Here is a 20,135-nt window from a genome sequence, read left to right as displayed (position 1 = left end):
ACCCAGGAGAGAGAGGGCACTCCTTTTATTCTCACCCACATAAGTTACTCCCGCATCGATTATATATTTATGGATGCTACGGTTACTGACAGGATGAAATCGGTTGAAATTTCCGAGATCTCCTGGTCAGACCATGCAATGGTACAGGCTGAGATATTAGTGACGGGCACACGCTCCCAGTTTAAATGGAGACTGAACGAATCCCTGCTGACTGACCCTGAGGTCCAAACAAATGTACGTGACTCCATCTCACAATACCTGGCGCTAAACCCGGCCTCAGACACTTCCTGTAACATCAGATGGGCAGCTCTTAAGGCTTTAATAAGAGGCATATTCATCAAAATCTCTGCAAGAAAGAAACGTGTCACCCAAGCAAGAATTTTAGATCTACAAAGACAGATCAGGGACCTGGAACTAGCCCACGCAACCTCGGGGGAACAAGATACATACAATAAACTCTTGCCATTAAGACAAGAACTCCAGGCACTCCTCTTTAAGAGAGCCGAGCGCTCCCTTAGACTCACAGGGCAAAAATACTACACTAAAGCAAATAAGCCTGATACGCTTTTAGCACGAAAGCTTTCTCAAAAACTAGCCCAGAACAGGCTGTACCCTGTCAGAGACCCCCAGGGCCACATGACATATGACCCTACTCATATTGTCCAATTATTCTCTGAATATTATGCCACTTTATATAACGGTACAACCACAGATAAGAATAAAGTAAAAGCCCCGGACATCCTTAAGTTTTTAAAAGATATTCCTATTCCGTCATTTACTGATATAGACAGAGACAAACTAAATTCTCCTATTACCCCCAAAGAGGTAGCAGACGCCATAAAACTGTCAAAAAACGGTAAAGCCCCGGGTCCTGATGGGTACACTGCCCTATACTACAAAACCTTTAAAGAACAGCTAATTCCAATCCTGGTAACCCTATTTAACAAGATTTTAACAGGCTCAGAAGACTTTCTTCCTGAACTGCTGCAAGCCACTATAGTGGTTATCCCCAAACCAGGAAGAGACACAGCTGAGGTCTCCAACTATCGCCCTATCTCGCTAATAAACGCAGACATAAAAATTTTTTCAAAGATCCTGGCAGATAGATTGAACGCTCTTCTCCCCATGGTAATACACCCCGATCAGATGGGCTTTGTCCAGGGCAGGCAAACAACAGACAACATTAGAAGGATGGTGGACCTGGTGGAGGTGATGGGGCACGACCGGAGGCCTTCTCTGCTCCTCTCTTTGGACGCGGAGAAGGCCTTCGACCGTGTAGATTGGCAATACTTACGACTGGTGCTGCAACAGTTTGGAATCAGGGGAGACTTTCTTAATGGGATCCGAGGCCTGTATACGGGCCCTACTGCTAGTGTGTGTAACATGGGACTCACATCTGAGCCTTTCTCAATCTTGAATGGGACCAGACAGGGGTGCCCTCTCTCTCCTCTCCTATTTGCACTATGCATCAAGCCATTGGCCTTGCTTGTAAGAGGCTCCCAGAATATCTCAGGTATAACAGAAGGCCGGGAGGAATTCCGTGTAGCCCTTTTCGCCGACGATACAATATTTTCTCTCTCTAACCCACACGTATCCCTTCCTAACCTGTTTAGACTAATTGACCAGTTCTGCGTAGTCTCAGGCTTCAAGGTCAACAAATCAAAATCGGAGGCCATGGCTTTTGGGCTAACTGCAACCCAGCAAGAAGCCCTGGCTTCTACTTACAAACTTAAATTTCAGACCAAAGGCCTAAAGTATCTGGGTATACTTCTTACCCCCACGTATGCGCAATTATACCCAGCTAATTATACCCCGCTACTCACCAAGCTTCATGCATTACTAAGAGAATGGAGCACTTATAACATTTCACTGACAGGCAGAATCAACGCCATTAAAATGACAGCGCTACCCAAAATATTATATTTGTTCCGAGCCCTCCCAGTGGCAGTCCCCAGAAATGATTTGAAAAAACTGCAATCTCACTTCACTAATTTCATCCGGGGGGGTAAACCACCAAGGATTTGTTACAAATTTCTAGCTAGAAACAAAATGCAAGGAGGACTAGGAGCCCCGAAACTTCTCCAATACTTTTATGCGGCCCGCCTGGCTCAAATGGCGCAATGGTCTACTAATAGGGGAATCACGAGATGGGTTGACCTCGAAGCTGCATTAGTCTCCCCCTTCCCCTTAAGCTCACTACCATGGACTAGATTCCCCCACTTACCTAACTCCCAACACTTAGCGGTAATATCAGAGTCCTTGTCTGAGTGGAAGACCCACTCCCGCATCCTCGGCCTACGCCAAAAACGTTCTCTGAAAGAACCATTACTCCTAAACAGAGACTTCCCTCCAGGATGCGACAGTCCCCCATGGAGGAGATGGCATACTACTCCTCCCATCACACTTAATGATCTAATAGAAAGAGGCGAGGTTGTCTTATGGCCCACTCTTATGGATAGGTATAATCTTGCATCCACAGACATCTTTAGATATATACAAATGAGACATTTTGTACAAAGCTGTCTGAGAACTGGAGTGGACTTTGACCCAAATCCCCTAGAAAGGAGGTTTCAAAACTATATACATACCACTGGTCTTATCTCCTTATTTTACTCTGCAATCTGGTACGAAAAACAAGATGACCTGTCCCCTGCTATGATAAAATGGCAGGACAGACTGGGAAGTGTGCTGACAACAGAGCAATGGGATAGCATCTGCACAAACCTGGCGAAATCCTCCATATGCTGTGATATTAAAGAAAGAAGCTACAAAATATTGTATGATTGGTATAGAACCCCTGCCCTCCTCTTTAAGAGGAGCTTACTCCTAGCAGACATATGCTTTAGAGGATGTGGTAGCCCTGCAGATCAGAAGCACTGCTGGTGGTCCTGCCCAGTAGTCCAAGATTTTTGGAATAAATGTTTTCATTTGGCCTCTTCCCTCCTAGATACAGAGATACCTCCTAACCCATGGCTGGCATTATTCTGTAAGAGCACCTCTTCCCTTACTAAACCTAAAAACAAGCTATTGGTACACTTATGCAATGCGGCCAAGTCTAGTATAGCTAAGGAATGGAAGTCTCCCCTTATACCCTACGAGCATTTTATTCATAAGATGTCCGAAACCTATTGGATGGAGAAAATTACCTCCTCATTGTCGGGGCAGGAGGACCAATTCGAGGAAATCTGGTCTCCTTGGTCGGCACGTTTTATTCCCCCATAGTAGTGCTTCTGATCTGACTGTCGTGCTCCCAAACCCTTGCAGCCCAACAATTTGAGCAATAAGTGTGTTGTCTGAAGGAAGAAGGATTTTGTACGCTTAATATTGTAATCTACTTGATCTCCCCTTCATCTTATCTTCTTTCTTTATACTTGCTTTTATACAATTGTACTCTTTGATAACAAGTATTGTGTTGTATATGTGTTTATAAGGTTTTACCTTTGCTCAATAAACCTTTTGTTTAAAAAAAAAAAAAAAAAGGTCATTGGCCACTTTGGTAAGGGCTGTTTCCGTGGAGTGGTTAGAGCGAAAGCCAGACTGGAACTGATCAAGTAGGGAGTTAGCAGATAAATAATGACTTAATTCTGCATGTATATGGCGTTCAAGTAGTTTGGATGCAAATGGGAGAAGTGACACTGGGCGGTAGTTGGCAAGTGTGGTAGGATCTAGAGAAGGTTTTTTTAAGTAGTGGTGTCACAACAGCTTTTTTGAGTGGGGACGGAAAGATGCCAGTAGAGAGGGACAGGTTAAATAGAGAGGCAAGAGAGATGAGGATAGCTGCGGAATGAAATGGGAGGGAATAGGATCCAAAGAACAGGTGGTTAGATTAGCTTTGGCAATTATAGAGGAAAGAGAGTGTTCAGAGAGTGGAGAGAAGGCAGTTAGAGAACAGTCAATGAGAGGTGTGGAGGTGGGATTTGAGGGCTGCATGGAGAATTCATTTCTGATTTTGTCAATTTTATCAGTGAAGCATGTTGCACATTCTTCAGCTGATAAGCAAGATGAAGGAGGAGGAGGAGGAGGAGGGGGATGGAGAACGGAGCTGAAGGTGCTGAACAAGCGTTTTGGATTGTGTAAATAAGCGGATATTAGGGAAGAAAAATAGGACTTTTTTGCCACAGAGAGTGCGTTTCTGAAGTTGTTCAATGCAATTTTATATAAGATGAAGTCCTCACTTGTGTTACTTTTCCTCCAGCGCCGTTCAGCTGCTCTAGAGCATCTTTTTAACGGTTTAGTGGTTTTGGTCATCCAGGGTTGGCGACAGACACGGTGAGGGTGGGCATTGACGTGGGGGGTGAAGTCATCCATGACTTTTGTAATGGAGCTGTTGTAGTGTATAGCAGCCGAGGCTGGGTCAGTGAAGGATTGTGTGAGGAGAGGTGCCAGGGCATCAGAGACAGTTTGAATGTCTAGATTGCGATAGTTTCTTCGAGTATGTGAGCGTGCTTGTGCCAGGGTGGTAGGAAAAGAGGAGGAGAGAGAGAAGCTAAGTAGGTTATGGTCAGAGAGTGGTAGTGGATCATTAGTAAAGTCAGTGACAGAGCAGAGACGAGTGAATACAAGGTCAAGCGTATGGCCATCAGTGTGGGTTGAGGTAGAGGACCACTGAGACAAGCCATAGGAGGAAGTGAGTGATAGAAGTTTTTTGGAGACAGTGTTATTGGTGTCAATAGGAATGTTAAAATGACCCATGATGATGGTAGGGATGTCAGAGGATAGGAACTGGAGAAGCCAGGCAGAGAAATGATCCAAGAAAACAGAAGCAGGGCCTGGAGGGCGGTAAATAACTGCAATTTGGAGGTTCAAGGGAGAGTATAGTCGGACTGCATGGACTTCAAAGGATGGCAGGGAGAGAGAGGGAATAGGAGTGAGAGGCTTGAAGGAGCATTTATCTGAGAGGAGAATGCCCACACCACCACCATGCTTATTCCCACCTCTAGGAGTGTGGCTAAAGCGGAAACCTCCATAGGAGAGGGCGGCAGGTGAGACTGTGTCAGAAGGGGTCAGCCAGGTTTCAGTGATCCCAAAGAATGTGAAAGCATTGGAAATGAAAAGATCATGGATAAAGGGCAGTTTGTTGCAGACTGAGCGGGCATTCCAGATGGCAGCCGAGATCGGAGGGGGTGTAGGGGGAAGGAGTGGAATATTAATAAGGTTACAGTAAGAGGGAGGGAAATTTGATTTATTGCAAACAGTGTGATTAGCAGGGGGGAGTGGGGGTCCAGGGTTAGGTGAAATGTCCCCAGCAACAAGGAGGAGGAGTAGGCAGATATAGCGGAGCAGAAGTTGCGGTGTAGACTTATATTTAGACGTAGTGTGACATGAAAGGTGAGGTTGTAAGTATAAGAAAATCTCATGAGAGGCGAGCTGTGGAGTGGATAGGAGGGATGGTGAAATTAATGTACAGCATATTGCTGACAGCAGGGGGATGCAGTGTGTGGAGAGATTTGAGGATGGCTGGTGAGAGCAGGCAGGTAGTAAACACCAGATTGAACATTTTTGCAACTAACCAGAGAAGCAGAGTTTTCTGTCAGTTCCTTCTGTTCCCTTCTGGTTCAATTCTGGTCTAATTTTGGTCATTGTATTTTCTTTACACTTAGAGTTACAGATGCACTGAGTTCAGATGCTCAAAACTGACCAGTGGGTCAATATTGACCTCCTATGCTAGCTATATGCAAACAGGCTGCCAGCATCTTAATTAACAGACTGAATGCAGGTAAGATGGTGAAGTGTTTGAATGGGAGTCTCAGCCTTGTAGGCTGGAATTTAAAGGAGACTCTGTATGGGGCTGAACAGAAATTTAACTCACAGATCAAACAAGTTGGGATCGTACCATAGACAGACAGATATTGCAATCAGATAGAAATCGATAGATGAAGTTGGGTTGGGGAACTGTAGTGGACATGAACTTAACTGGACTTCTTAAAGCACACTTCTAGTGTAAAAAACAAACAAACTAGGAGGTGCGCTAATGCTGAAAAGTTATAATGGCCTGGCGCATTGCGCTCCGAATAAGGCTCATGATCAGAGCCGTGATCTGGCATGTAACTCCGCCTCCTTGCAGAAAAAAGCCTCAGGGCCAGATTCCACCTGTGCGGTTTCCGCACCGAATCCGCAGAGTTTCCCCGCAGGCAAATTGCGCATGGAAACTCTGCCATAGGGAATGAATCACTTGCACTGGCGATTTGGCCGGCATTGCCATCCGAAATGGTGCGGGAGGCTGCGAAACCCATAGCCGTGCATAATGCGTGGGCAGCACGATGGCGTAGTGGTTAGCTCTCTCGCCTTGCAGCGCTGGGTCCCTGGTTCGAATCCCAGCCAGGGCACTATCGGCAAAGAGTTTGTATGTGCTCTCCGTGTCTGCGTGGGTTTCCTCCGGCACTCCGGTTTCCTCCCACATTCCAAAAACATACGGATAAGTTAATTGGCTCCCCTAAAATTGGCCCTAGACTACAGTACTTACTCTACATAATATAGACATATGGCAATGGTAGGGATTAGATTGTGAGCTCCTTTGAGGGACAGTTAGTGACAAGACAATATATATATACACTGTACAGCGCTGCGTAATATGTCGGCGCTATATAAATACTGAATAATAATAATAATAATAGTCTGTGCCCCCGCAAACCCGGAAGTGCAGACACATGCAGCTCAAGTGGAAATGGGCCTTTAGCCTTCTCTCTGTTTACAGTGCTGAAGATAAAGAAAAGACCAGGGCCTTTTACTGCAAGGGGCCAAGTGACAGGCCGAAACCCGGCTCAGATAAGGCTCCAATAAGTCTTGTGCTAAGGCATATGTTTTCAGCATTTAGTGTACATCTTGGGTTTTTATTAACACCAGAGGTGCCCTTTAAGTTTCCTAAAGACAAAACTTCTGAAATATGTAGAAAGAAACTCCAGGCATCTAGAATAAATTTATCACACAAACTTATATTATTATTTAGTAAAACATTTGCATCGAATTTGGAAAGGATTGCATGTTATTGACCATGCCTAGCAGCCATGCCGTTGCTAACACGAACCGTGGCAAGTTGGAGGGTGCTGTCAACTTGTACATTGTAGTGGTAAGGCAGCATTGGCAGGAACACAAAGGAGCCCAGGCATAATGACTGGTAAGGAGGAAGCTAGGTGGCAAGACAGGTGAGTGACCTACTTCACCATGCTCCACTGTTGCTTACTCTGCTGGGGGGTGTTAAACTAATATGGCTATCTGTTCTCAATAAAATCCAAAACAACTGACTCAAAGGGATAAGAAAGGAGCACATGGGTCTGACAAACAAATCACCACAATAACAAAGTATCATTATTACACATGCCCATGGCTTTATTACAACACTTGCACTGTGATTCTGTAATTATCACAGACTCTTTATTTAGAGGACTACTGTAGCGAGAGGTATGTGGAGGCTGCCATATGTATTTTCTTTAATCAATACAAGTTGCCTGGCTGCAGTAGTGACTGAATAATACACAAAAAACAAGCATGCAACTAATCTTGTCAGATCTGACAATGTCAGTAAAGGTGGCCACTAACAGTCCAATTTCTGGCAAAAAATTGTTCAAGTGATCAGAAATTCTGATCGGCGAACACACTGAAACCAGCGCAGGAGATTCGGGCGCAGCCGGCGCCACCATAGGCCGTAGTAGGAATTACGGCTATGGCAGGCACAGGGAGCAACTTCAACGCTGTCAGAAGACGGCGCTGAAGTTACTTTTAAAACATAATAAATTATTTCATTCCCCACTATCCATGGCGGCCTGGAGGGGGAATAGTATTTAATACGGCCGGGACTTGTGCGGCAGCACAATCAGCCATATACCGGCTGAATCCTGCGCCCAAGTCTCCAGCGCCGTTATCTCTCGTACGCGTAAATAATCTCAGTTGATGGGCACAAGCAATTACAAATTATTATAAAAATAGTCGTCTGATTGGATTTTTGTCAAACCAAAATTTGGATTTTCTTGTTGGTTGTGATAGATAGGAAGCAAAGATTGGTTCATTGATGGTGTAATGAACGATTTTCCTTCTGATCAGAATTTCTGATCACTCAAACTATTTTTAGCTAGAAATTGGACCGTTAGTGGCCACCTTCACACCTGATCTGCTGCATGATTGTTCAGGGTCTGTGGCTAAATGTATTCGAGGCGGAGGATCAACAAAATAGCCAGGCAACTGGTATTGTTTAAAAGGAAATATGGCACAACTCTCACTACAGTTGTCCTTTAAACACACATTGGGTTACTGATGTAATTTATTTGTTTTTGTTAGGTTCAGGTCTTTCTCCTCACAATCCATGAATATGGCATTAGTGCAGGCACTAGGACGGAGCTGGGTAAACTACGGCCAAAGGGCCAGTGTGCTATAAATAGGAGACCGGATCCCTCTCCTCATTCCCTGCAGAGTCCCAAGCAGGAAATAAGATGCATGAATGCTCCTAACCACCGTGTGATTTGCTCGTAGCACAACCGTGGTACTCCAGTAGCATGGCTGCTACTGCGGTAATTATAGTAGTAGCCACTGCGCTAATGGAGTACCGTGGTCACGCTACGAGAGCATCGGGCAGCAGTTAGCAGTGTACGTTACTCTGACAGGACTGCGCGCTAATAGTAACCCGCGCTGTGTGTGCGTGGTAGATTTAATGCTACTTGATGCATCAAGCTCTTTGTTACAAAAGAATACATTCTCTTGCATAGTGTATACACCGCTCAGAGGTTCCTGTGTTCGTATGTGTCCTAACTCTGGCCCTATAACACAAACATGCAAACATTTAATGTGTCCTGAAACCTGAGGATAAGGAGCACATATCCTGCTGTCCTCTTTGGCAGTGCATATATATATATCTCATCTAATGCAGCGCTGCACACAGAGTATATTGTCTTGTCACTAACTTTCCTTCAGAGGGGCTCACAATATAATCCCTACCATAGTCATAAAACGTAGTGTAGGGCGGCAGCAATCACATACCACCAAAAGGTAGCTCTATTTGTGAGAAGAAAATGAGGTAAAATTAATTTGGGTGCTAAATTGTATGACCGAGCAATAAAAAAAGTTGTGAAGCGCTAAATTGTAAAAAATGGCCAGATCACTAAGGGGTATAAACCTCTGGTCCTCAAGTGGTTAAGTTTTAAGAGAGGCGCTAAAGAGGGTGTGGCCAACAAAACAGCAAAGTCGTTAACCCTCTGCACACTCTAGTACAGGGATTGTGGAAATATGATATCAGTTGGGATATTTTCTTTCATGAAACAGACCTGGAGACGAGTACTTCCTCTGTATTGTCATATGTTAATTTCTGTGTGGACACCATCACTGTCAACAAAAGAATTACGGTTTACCCAAATCATAAACCATGGATAACAAAATAACTTAAGGGACTTCTAAAGAATAGAAACAAAGCTTTTAAAATACAGGACAAAGAAGCATATTCTTCAGCCAGAGCAAGTCTGAAAAAAGGCATACGAAATGCAAAACTTAAATACAAACAAAGGATTGAGGAAAACTTTGAAAATGACTCAAACCCAAGGAGGATGTGGCAAAGCATTCAACTATTCACAGATTACAAAAAGAAGAATAGCACTCAATATACACTGGACAATAACATCCCCAGCCTAGCAGAGGAACTTAACAACTTCTTTGCTAGATTTGAAAAAGACAACAATCGGCCTCCAGTCAACTTTGGGCCCACTACAGACTCACAGCCATTAATCCTTCACATACAGTGAAGCAAGCACTCACAAATATCAACACCAGGAAAGCTGCAGGTCCTGATGGTGTGCAAGGACGTGTGCTCCAGGCCTGTGCTGGTCAACTAGCGAAAGTTTTTACACAAATATTCAACCTCTCTCTGTTCTTGGGTGTAGTCCCATCATGCCTTAAATCTACAACCATTGTGCCAGTCCCAAAAAATCCTAGGATAACCTGTCTTAATGATTATCGACCAGTTGCTCTAACCCCTGTCATCGCCAAGTGCTTTGAACGACTGGTAGCCACACACATCAAGACCTCCATCCCAGCAAATCTAGATCAACACCAGTTTGCTTACCGAACAAATAGATCGACTGAGGATGCCATCTGTGTAGCTCTCCATGCTGCCCTCTCACACCTGGAAAAGCCCAACTCTTATGTTAGGATGCTCTTTGTTGACTACAGCTCAGCATTTAACACCATTGTACCTATCCAGCTGACCAACAAACTCCATGCACTAGGTCTTGCTCCCTCCATATGTACTTGGTTATTGGACTTCCTTACTAATCGCCCTCAAACTGTCAGACTAGGAAAACAGACATCCTCCACCCTTACCCTGAGCACTGGCGTGCCACAGGGCTGTGTATTAAGCCCTCTCCTCTATGCACTTTTCACCCATGACTGCCAGCCTATCCATACCTCAAACGTAATTGTTAAGTTTGCAGATGATACGACTGTCATTGGGCTTATATCAGACAATGAGGAAGCTGCATACAGAGAAGAAGTTAGGAACCTGACTGCATGGTGCGACATTAACAATCTGTTATTAAATACAAAGAAGACCAAAGAAATTATTCTGGACTTTAGGACCACCAAAAAGACTATTCACCTACCGCTAATGATCAATGCAGAGGCTGTGGAGAGAGTTTCCAGCTTCAAATTTTTGGGAGTCACCATCGCAGAGAACCTGTCCTGGGCTGACAATGCTTTAGCTCTAACTGGCAAAGCACAACAACGCCTCTACTTTCTGAGAAAACTAAGGAGCGCTAACCTCCCACAGAAGCTGCTGGTTAATATCTACAGATGCACTATAGAAAGCGTTCTGACCAATTGCATGACGGCCTGGTACAACAGCTGCACGAAGGCTACTAGAGAAGCCCTGCAGCGAGTTGTTAAAACAGCAGAAGCCATTATTGGCACTGAACTACCATCACGGAACTTTTGTATAATACTCGCAGCTTGAGAAGGGCCAAAAACATTATCAAAGACAACACTCACCCTGGAAATGCCTTGTTTGAGCTCCTTCCATCAGGTAAACGTTTTAGATCAACCCGCACACACACAAACAGACTGAAAGACAGCTTTTTCCCATCCGCCATAAACTTGATAAACTCTGAATCCTCTCTGTGTACACTGTGTACAAATTGTTTAAACATCTGTAATACCTGGCATACTTGTATAATTTCTTCTCTTCCTTGTTACTATCACTATGTTCCCTATATGCACCGTGGGGTTGTCATGAAAAGTAATTTCGTTGTGTTACACAATGACAATAAAGTGAATTGAATTGGGTGACACCGCGAGTTAAACATAAACCAATATTAAATTGAAAATGCTATTGTTTTATGAATCTCATATATACTGTACATGCGCTTAAGCTGCTTAACAGAAAAGTCCTGAACCTCCCCGAATGTCTCCCGTAGCCCCCTATGCAGAGCATGCATTGGAAGAGTAGCCCCACTATGCAAAGTAAGTGTCCACAGCTACAGTTACCTTTCCCGGCTCTGAGCGGCAGTCCTTGCAACTGCCCTGTAGCTTCGTAAGTTTCCGAGCTCTCATGAGCTGTCATGTGCCCACAATGAAGCTTGGAAGTATCAGGCGGAATTCAAAGCTGCAAAGAAGATACAAAGGACTACAGCTGCCGGTGCTGTGACTGATTGTGCTTCCCTAAAATTTGCACTGCCCTGCATACGCAGTAGAATCCTATCCTGTACTTACCCCAGAGTCCATGGCGGCCTAGAGGAGAAATAGCAATCTACACCACCCGGAAAATTGCCACTGAGCATGCGCATGAAGGCTGCACAATTGGACACTGCACCGGAGTCGGGAGTGTTAACTATAGCTACAGGCATTGTCACGGAAGAGCCGTGAGAAAAGAACGCAATCGGTTTTCTGCACCGATTGTCGTTTACGTGCCAGATGAAAATTGGATGTTTAGGGCCTCGCAGACTTCAGCCTTGGGGGTCTTCTTTTGGGAATCTGCCCTTTCATAGTTTCTTTTTATGGGAATTAATTTGTTCTCCAGGGAAGCCAGTGTTTACATTCAATTACCTGGTTCAAAGAAACATCTCTCTCAGCTAAGTGTGTTTCAGTACCATTTGGCCTAAACTACTTTAACCACTTCGGGACCACAGTCTTTTCGCCCCTTAAGGACCAGAGCCTTTTTCTCCATTCAGACCACTGCAGCTTTCACGGTTTATTGCTCGGTCATACAACCTACCACCTAAATGAATTTTACCTCCTTTTCTTGTCACTAATACAGCTTTCTTTTGATGCTATTTGATTGCTGCTGCGAGTTTTACTTTTTATTATATTCATCAAAAAAGACATGAATTTTGTCAAAAAAATGACTTTTTTAACTTTCTGTGCTGACATTTTTCAAATAAAGTAAAATTTCCTATACATTTGAGCGCGAAAGTTATTCTGCTACATGTCTTTGATAAAAAAAAAAACATTCAGTGTATATTTATTGGATTGGGTAAAAGTTATAGCGTTTACAAACTATGGTGCCAAAAGTGAATTTTCCCATTTTCAAGCATCTCTGACTTTTCTGCGCACCTGTCATGTTTCATGAGGGGCTAAAATTCCAGGATAGTACAAATACCCCCCAAATGACCCCATTTTGGAAAGAAGACATCCCAAAGTATTCAGTGAGAGGCATGGTGAGTTCATAGAAGATTTTATTTTTTGTCACAAGTTAGCGGAAAATGACAGTTTGTGACAAAAAAAAAAAAAAAAAAAAGTTTCCATTTCTTCTAACTTGCGACAAAAAAAAATGAAATCTGCCACGGACTCACTATGCTCCTCTCTGAATACCTTGAAGTGTCTACTTTCCAGAATGGGGTCATTTGTGGGGTGTGTTTACTGTCCTGGCATTTGGGGGGTGCCTAATTGTAAGCACCCCTGTAAAGCCTAAAGATGCTCATTGGACTTTGGGCCCCTTAGCGCAGTTAGGCCGCAAAAAAGTGCCACACATGTGGTATTGCCGTACTCAGGAAAAGTAGTATAATGTGTTTTGGGGTGTATTTTTACACATACACATGCTGGGTGGGAGAAATATCTCCGTAAATGACAATTTTTTTATTTTTTTTACACACAATTGTCTATTTATAGAGATATTTCTCCCACTCAGCATGGGTATGTGGAAAAATACACCCCAAAACACATTATACTACTTCTCCTGAGTACGGCGATACCACATGTGTGGCACTTTTTTGCACCCTAACTGCGCTAAGGGGCCCAAAGTCCAATGAGTACCTTTAGGATTTCACAGGTCATTTTGAGAAATTTCGTTTCAAGACTACTCCTCACGGTTTAGGGCCCCTAAAATGCCAGGACAGTATAGGAACCCCACAAATTACCCCATTTTAGAAAGAAGACACCCCAAGGTATTCCGTTAGATGTATGGTGAGTTCATAGAAGATTTTTTTTTTTTGTCACAAGTTAGCGGAAATTGATTGTAATTGTTTTTTTTCACAAAGTGTCATTTTCCGCTAACTTGTGACAAAAAATAAAATCTTCTATGAACTCGCCATTCTCCTAACGGAATACCTTGGGGTGTCTTCTTTCTAAAATGGAGTCATTTGTGGGGTTCCTATACTGCCCTGGCATTTTAGGGGCCCTAAACCGTGAGGAGTAGTCTTGAAACCAAATGTGGCAAAATGACCTGTGAAATCCTAAAGGTACTCATTGGACTTTGGGCCCCTTAGCGCACTTAGGGTGCAAAAAAGTGCCACACATGTGGTACCGCCGTACTCAGGAGAAGTAGTATAATGTGTTTTGGGGTGTATTTTTACACATACCCATGCTGGGTGGGAGAAATATCTCTGTAAATGACAATTATTTGATTTTTTTTACACACAATTGTCCATTTACAGAGAGATTTCTCCCACCCAGCATGGGTATGTATAAAAATACACCCCAAAACACATTATACTACTTCTTCTGAGTACGGCGATACCACATGTGTGACACTTTTTTGCAACCTAGGTGCGCTAAGGGGCCTAACGTCCTATTCACAGGTCATTTTGAGGCATTTGGATTCTAGACTACTCCTCACGGTTTAGGGCCCCTAAAATGCCAGGGCAGTATAGGAACCCCACAAGTGACCCCATTTTAGAAAGAAGACACCCCAAGGTATTCTGTTAGGAGTATGGTGAGTTCATAGAAGATTTTTTTTTTGTCACAAGTTAGCGGAAAATGACACTTTGTGAAAAAAAAAACAATACATATCAATTTCCGCTAACTTGTGACAAAAAATAAAATCTTCTATGAACTCATCATACACCTAAAAGAATACCTTGGGGTGTCTTCTTTCTAAAATGGGGTCACTTGTGGGGTTCCTATACTGCCCTGGCATTTTAGGGGCCCTAAACCGTGAGGAGTAGTCTTGAACCCAAATGTCTCAAAATGACCTGTGAAATCCTAAAGGTACTCATTGGACTTTGGGCCCCTTAGCACAGTTAGGCTGCAAAAAAGTGTCACACATGTGGTATCGCCGTACTCAGAAGAAGTAGTATAATGTGTTTTGTGGTGTATTTTTACATATAACCATGCTGGGTGGGAGAAATATCTCTGTAAATGACACATTTTTGATTTTTTTTACACACAATTGTCCATTTACAGAGAGATTTCTCCCACCCAGCATGGGTATGTGTAAAAATACACCACAAAACACATTATACTACTTCTCCTGAGTATGGCGATACCACGTGTGACACTTTTTTGCAGCCTAGGTGCGCTAAGGGGCCCAACGTCCTATTCACAGGTCATTTTGAGGCATTTGTTTTCTAGACTACTCCTCACGGTTTAGGGCCCCTAAAATGCCAGGGCAGTATAGGAACCCCACAAGTGACCCCATTTTAGAAAGAAGACACCCCAAGGTATTCCGTTAGGGGTATGGTGAGTTCATAGAAGATTTTATTTTTTCTCACAAGTTAGTGAAAAATGACACTTTGTGAAAAAAACAATAACAATCCAATTTCCGCTAACTTTTGACAAAAAATAAAATATTCTATGAACTCATCATACACCTAACAGAATACCTTGGGGTGTCTTCTTTCTAAAATGGGGTCACTTGTGGGGTTCCTATACTGCCCTGGCATTTTACGGGCCCAAAACTGTGAGTAGTCTGGAAACCAAATTTCTCAAAATGACTGTTCAGGGGTATAAGCATCTGCAAATTTTGATGACAGGTGGTCTATGAGGGGGCAAATTTTGTGGAATCGGTCATAAGCAGGGTGGCCTCTTAGATGACAGGATGTATTGGGCCTGATCTGATGGATAGGAGTGCTAGGGGGGTGACAGGAGGTGATTGATGGGTGTCTCAGGGGGCGGTTAGAGGGGAAAATAGATGCAATCAATGCACTGGGGAGGTGATCGGAAGGGGGTCTGAGGGGGATCTGAGGGTTTGGCCGAGTGATCAGGAGCCCACACGGGGCAAATTAGGGCCTGATCTGATGGGTAGGTGTGCTAGGGGGTGACAGGAGGTGATTGATGGGTGTCTCAAGGTGTGATTAGAGGGGGGAAATAGATGCAAGCAATGCACTGGCGAGGTGATCAGGGCTGGGGTCTGAGGGCGTTCTGAGGTGTGGGCGGGTGATTGGGTGCCCGCAAGGGGCAGATTAGGGTCTAATCTGATGGGTAACAGTGACAGGTGGTGATAGGGGGTGATTGATGGGTAATTAGTGGGTGTTTAGAGGAGAGAATAGATGTAAACAATGGATTTGGGAGGTGATCTGATGTCGGATCTGCGGGCGATCTATTGGTGTGGGTGGGTGATCAGATTGCCCGCAAGGGGCAGGTTAGGGGCTGATTGATGGGTGGCAGTGACAGGGGGTGATTGATGGGTGGCAGTGACAGGGGGTGATTGATGGGTGATTGACAGGTAATCAGTGGGTTATTACAGGGGAGAACAGATGTAAATATTGCACGGGCGAATTGATAAGGGGGGGGTCTGAGGGCAATCTGAGCGTGTGGGCAGGTGATTGGGTGCCCGCAAGGGGCAGATTAGGGTCTAATCTGATGGGTAACAGTGACAGGTGGTGATAGGGGGTGATTGATGGGTAATTAGTGGGTGTTTAGAGGAGAGAATAGATGTAAACAATGGATTTGGGAGGTGATCTGATGTCGGATCTGCGGGCGATCTATTGGTGTGGGTGGGTGATCAGATTGCCCGCAAGGGGCAGGTTAGGGGCTGATTGATGGGTGGCAGTGACAGGGGGTGATTGATGGGTGGCAGTGACAGGGGGTGATTGATGGGTGATTGACAGGTAATCAGTGGGTTATTACAGGGGAGAACAGATGTAAATATTGCACGGGCGAATTGATAAGGGGGGGGTCTGAGGGCAATCTGAGCGTGTGGGCAGGTGATTGGGTGCCCGCAAGGGGCAGATTAGGGTCTAATCTGATGGGTAACAGTGACAGGTGGTGATAGGGGGTGATTGATGGGTAATTAGTGGGTGTTTAGAGGAGAGAATAGATGTAAACAATGGATTTGGGAGGTGATCTGATGTCGGATCTGCGGGCGATCTATTGGTGTGGGGGGGTGATCAGATTGCCCGCAAGGGGCAGATCAGGGGCTGATTGATGGGTGGCAGTGACAGGGGGTGATTGACGGGTGATTGACAGGTGATTGACAGGTGATTGACAGGTGATTGACAGGTGATCAGGGGGGATAGATGCATACAGTACACGGGGGGGGGGGGGGGGGTCTGGGGGGGGTCTGGGGAGAATCTGAGGGGTGGGGGGGTGATCAGGAGGGAGTAGGGGGCAGATTAGGGACTTAAAAAAAAAATAGCGTTGACAGATAGTGACAGGGAGTGATTGATGGGTGATTAGGAGGGTGACTGGGTGCAAACAGTGGTCTGGGGGGTGGGCAGGGGGGGGTCTGAGGGGTGCTGTGGGCGATCAGGGGGCAGGGGGGGGGGAAATCAGTGTGCTTGGGTGCAGACCAGGGGGGCTGCAGCCTGCCCTGGTGGTCCCTCGGACACTGGGACCACCAGGGCAGGAGGCAGCCAGTATAATAGGCTTTGTATACATTACAAAGCCTATTATACACTGTTGCAGCGGCGATCCGGATGCCAGTAACCCGCCGGCGCTTCCGAACGGCCGGCGGGTTACGGCGAACGGGGGGCGGAGCCAGTCCCCGGCGGCTGATCGCGTCACGAATGACGCGATCGCCGCATAGCCACTCCCGCAGCCGCCCCCGCCGATGGGCGTATTGCGGTCGTTTGGGCCCAGACTTTGCCGCCGCCCATCGGCTGGGGGCGGTCGTTATGTGGTTAAGAATGCAGGAAGCCCACAGCAGGGAGCCTATTGAGAATTTGGTCTCCGGCAGCCACAACGGAGCCGTGTAGCCAGCCTTAGGACTACATGGAGTATATGATTTTTGCTTGTTTAAGGGATACCGTTTAAATGAGAGGTATGGAAATTATATCATTCTGCTGGTCCGGATCTGGTGAATATTTTAATATTAAATTGGTGCCACTGACATTCCCAGAACCCGATGTATTCAGCTGCTTTGTGCCAGAGCATGTGACCCTCATCACGTATGATGTCATATGAACTGTCATATTCTGAGGAATATTAATCTGTGGTTGTTATGTGGGTGCAGGAAGCGCAAGATGAGATATAAAACATTTCATATTTGTTGGACACAAGAAACCCACCCAGTAGGTTAACCGCACCCTGTCCAACCCATGGGCTGATCCTGAGACCCCACTCAAAAATGTGGGTCATTCAAAAGAACATGACAGGGAATCCTCCCCCAGTCCTCCGTATTCCATCGTTACAAAAGCCTGCTACTAGTCAGAGGACCATGTGGCTGGCGGCTATTTCCCTGAACTGAAACAAAGGATTGTTCCTTGTGCTCAGAATTCACAAAGGTCATTTTCATATGAACTTAAGTATTCGTTTATTTCTTCCCTTACTTTTATTTTTATACTGTGCTACTATTGTCTCTATATAAATTGTTGATTTTAATGATTTTCTGTACATATTAATTATTTAGATTGCATTTAAAAATAAAAGACTTCTAAAAGTCATATATTGATTTCTCAGCTAAACCTACTACTCATCCACACAAAAAACGAATCCTAGCTTCTGAAGATTCACTACCGAGAATTGTTATTAGTCATAACAGGGTGTGTTTTAACCGTTTTATTTGCAGGTATTAGTTATCAGGCAGATTGGGCTTCTCTTCCCATGAAAAAGAGATGGTGGCATCCTAGTATTTTGTGTTTTATAGATCGCAAGCCTCCTAGTCTGTCTGCAGTCAAGATCCAGCGGTTTCTGTGCACCGACTGCAACCACAAGATTGCATGGTCTGTGTGCTGAAACCGATTGGAAGGCATTTTGCGGTCCAGTCACTAGAGGGTGTGTGACAGGCATGCTTCCAACATTGCATTGGGGATGATCAATGAGATGCAAATTGTTCCAAAATTATGCTAATTTGTATGCAAATGTATGCAGTTTGAAAGTGGACCAATCAATTTAAATCTAGGTTTAAATTGATTGATGCATTTTCAAGCTGCATACGTTTTGCATAAAAATTTGGATCAACTCGGAACAATTTGCATATCTGTGATCATCCCTAATCTGCATAGGGGGCACAGCACACAAGTTCAATGTAAAGCAGCAGACCCTCCACATTTTACTTTTTTTTGGGGGGGGGGGGGGTGAAGTAGAAGAAAAGTCGGCTTATACATAAACCACTGAGCACGACTAGTAAAAAGAGACGTGATTAAATTATACCTGATGTGGATATTTATTCATCTTAGATGACAAGGCAAGAAATGTTTTTCTATTTGGCCCAGACTTTTGGCATTCCAGAAGAATATCACGGTCTTCATCTCTGTTATCACAAATAATAAAACGTGAACAGGTTATATTACATATGAAATATAAAAACAATGTATGAACATTTGCATTAGCTCTTACAATGCTGGTCATTTGTCCACATACAGTGAGCAGTTTTATTGGATTCATTCAACGTTTCCACTACACGTGGATTCTGGATGCAGAAAAAAATGACTCCAATTAATGCCTATGGGCATGTTTCCACTAACGTTTTCATTGTATGGGAAACAATGCATGATGCAGAAATGTGCAAATCATGTTTAGTGGAAACCGGCCCATAGGCTTTCATTGGAGTCAGTTTTTCTGCATCCAGAATCCACGTGTAGCGGAAACAGGTGCTAAATAGCCACATCCAGAAATCTGGATGCAGAAGAACTGATCCAGAACTAGTGGAAATAGGCCCTTAGGCTTCTACCATCTCCTAACACTAATCCTCCTTTTAGCTAGTCCTAAAACTAACCCTACTGTTACAGGGAACCTGAGGTGAGAGACATACGGAGGCTGCCAAATGTATTTCCTTTCAAAAAATGCCAGTTCCCTGGCAGTCCTGCTGATCTATTTGGCTGCAGTAGTGTCTGAATCACACCTGAAACAAGTATGCAGCTAAGCTTTTAAGATTTTGTCAAAAACATCTAATATGCATATGCTTCTTCAGGGTCTATGGCTAAAAGTATTAGAGATAGATGATCATCAGGACTGCCACGCCATTTGTATTGTTTAAAAGAAAATAAATATGTCAGCCTCCACATGTCTCTCACCTAGGGTTCCCTTTAAAGGGACTCCGAGCAGTAAATAAATACAAAAATTGCTCCCGGCGACACTGGGCCCGCACATGCGCAGTACTGTCACGCTGGCCTTCGTGGTGACAACTGACGTCATCTTTCAGGAAGGAGCCCGACACTCGGGCCCAGTGTCGCCGGGAGCCATTTCTGGCCAGGCCCTGGGAGAGGAGGCAGAGGGACGCCGGGGGACCTACCGACCTACGATGGGGTGGAGAAAGCCCCAGGTAAGTTCCGATTTTGTATTTATTTACTGCTCGGAGTCCCTTTAACCCCATGCCTAAACATTACCTGTCCCTTCTTTACCCAAGTTTGTGCTTCGAAAGGGGGGTTAGGGTTCGGCACCACCAGGATGAGGGTTTAAAGGATACCAGAGCCGAACATTAAAATAAAAATGGGGAAGCAGGCATGTACTAGGTGCAGTCCAGATGCCCACTACTCCCCCCGTTCTCCGTCCCCCTCCTTCATATCGTAATTGCTCAATGCAGCTGAGTCCAGGTCGCCGGAGTCGGGCAGTAGTGTGCAGACACGCGT

At 44.7% G+C, this 20,135-nt stretch overlaps 1 protein-coding gene across 3 annotated transcripts in view; it reads right to left on the bottom strand.

The window, feature by feature from the left end:
- CASP8AP2 (caspase 8 associated protein 2) overlaps positions 1 to 20,135 on the bottom strand; it is an 85,499-nt gene that overhangs the window by 13,193 nt on the left and 52,171 nt on the right. For all 3 annotated transcript variants that reach the window (XM_068231148.1, XM_068231149.1, XM_068231150.1), the window contains exon 9: positions 18,718 to 18,817. In XM_068231148.1, the coding sequence (XP_068087249.1) occupies positions 18,718 to 18,817 (100 nt within the window). The remainder of the gene's footprint in view (positions 1 to 18,717; positions 18,818 to 20,135) is intronic.

This window comes from Hyperolius riggenbachi, chromosome 4, assembly GCF_040937935.1.
Source record: "Hyperolius riggenbachi isolate aHypRig1 chromosome 4, aHypRig1.pri, whole genome shotgun sequence".
Classification (NCBI taxonomy): Eukaryota; Metazoa; Chordata; class Amphibia; order Anura; family Hyperoliidae; genus Hyperolius; species Hyperolius riggenbachi.
The sequence above is the reverse complement of the archived record's forward strand: the minus strand, read 5'-3'. Positions and strand labels throughout refer to the sequence as shown.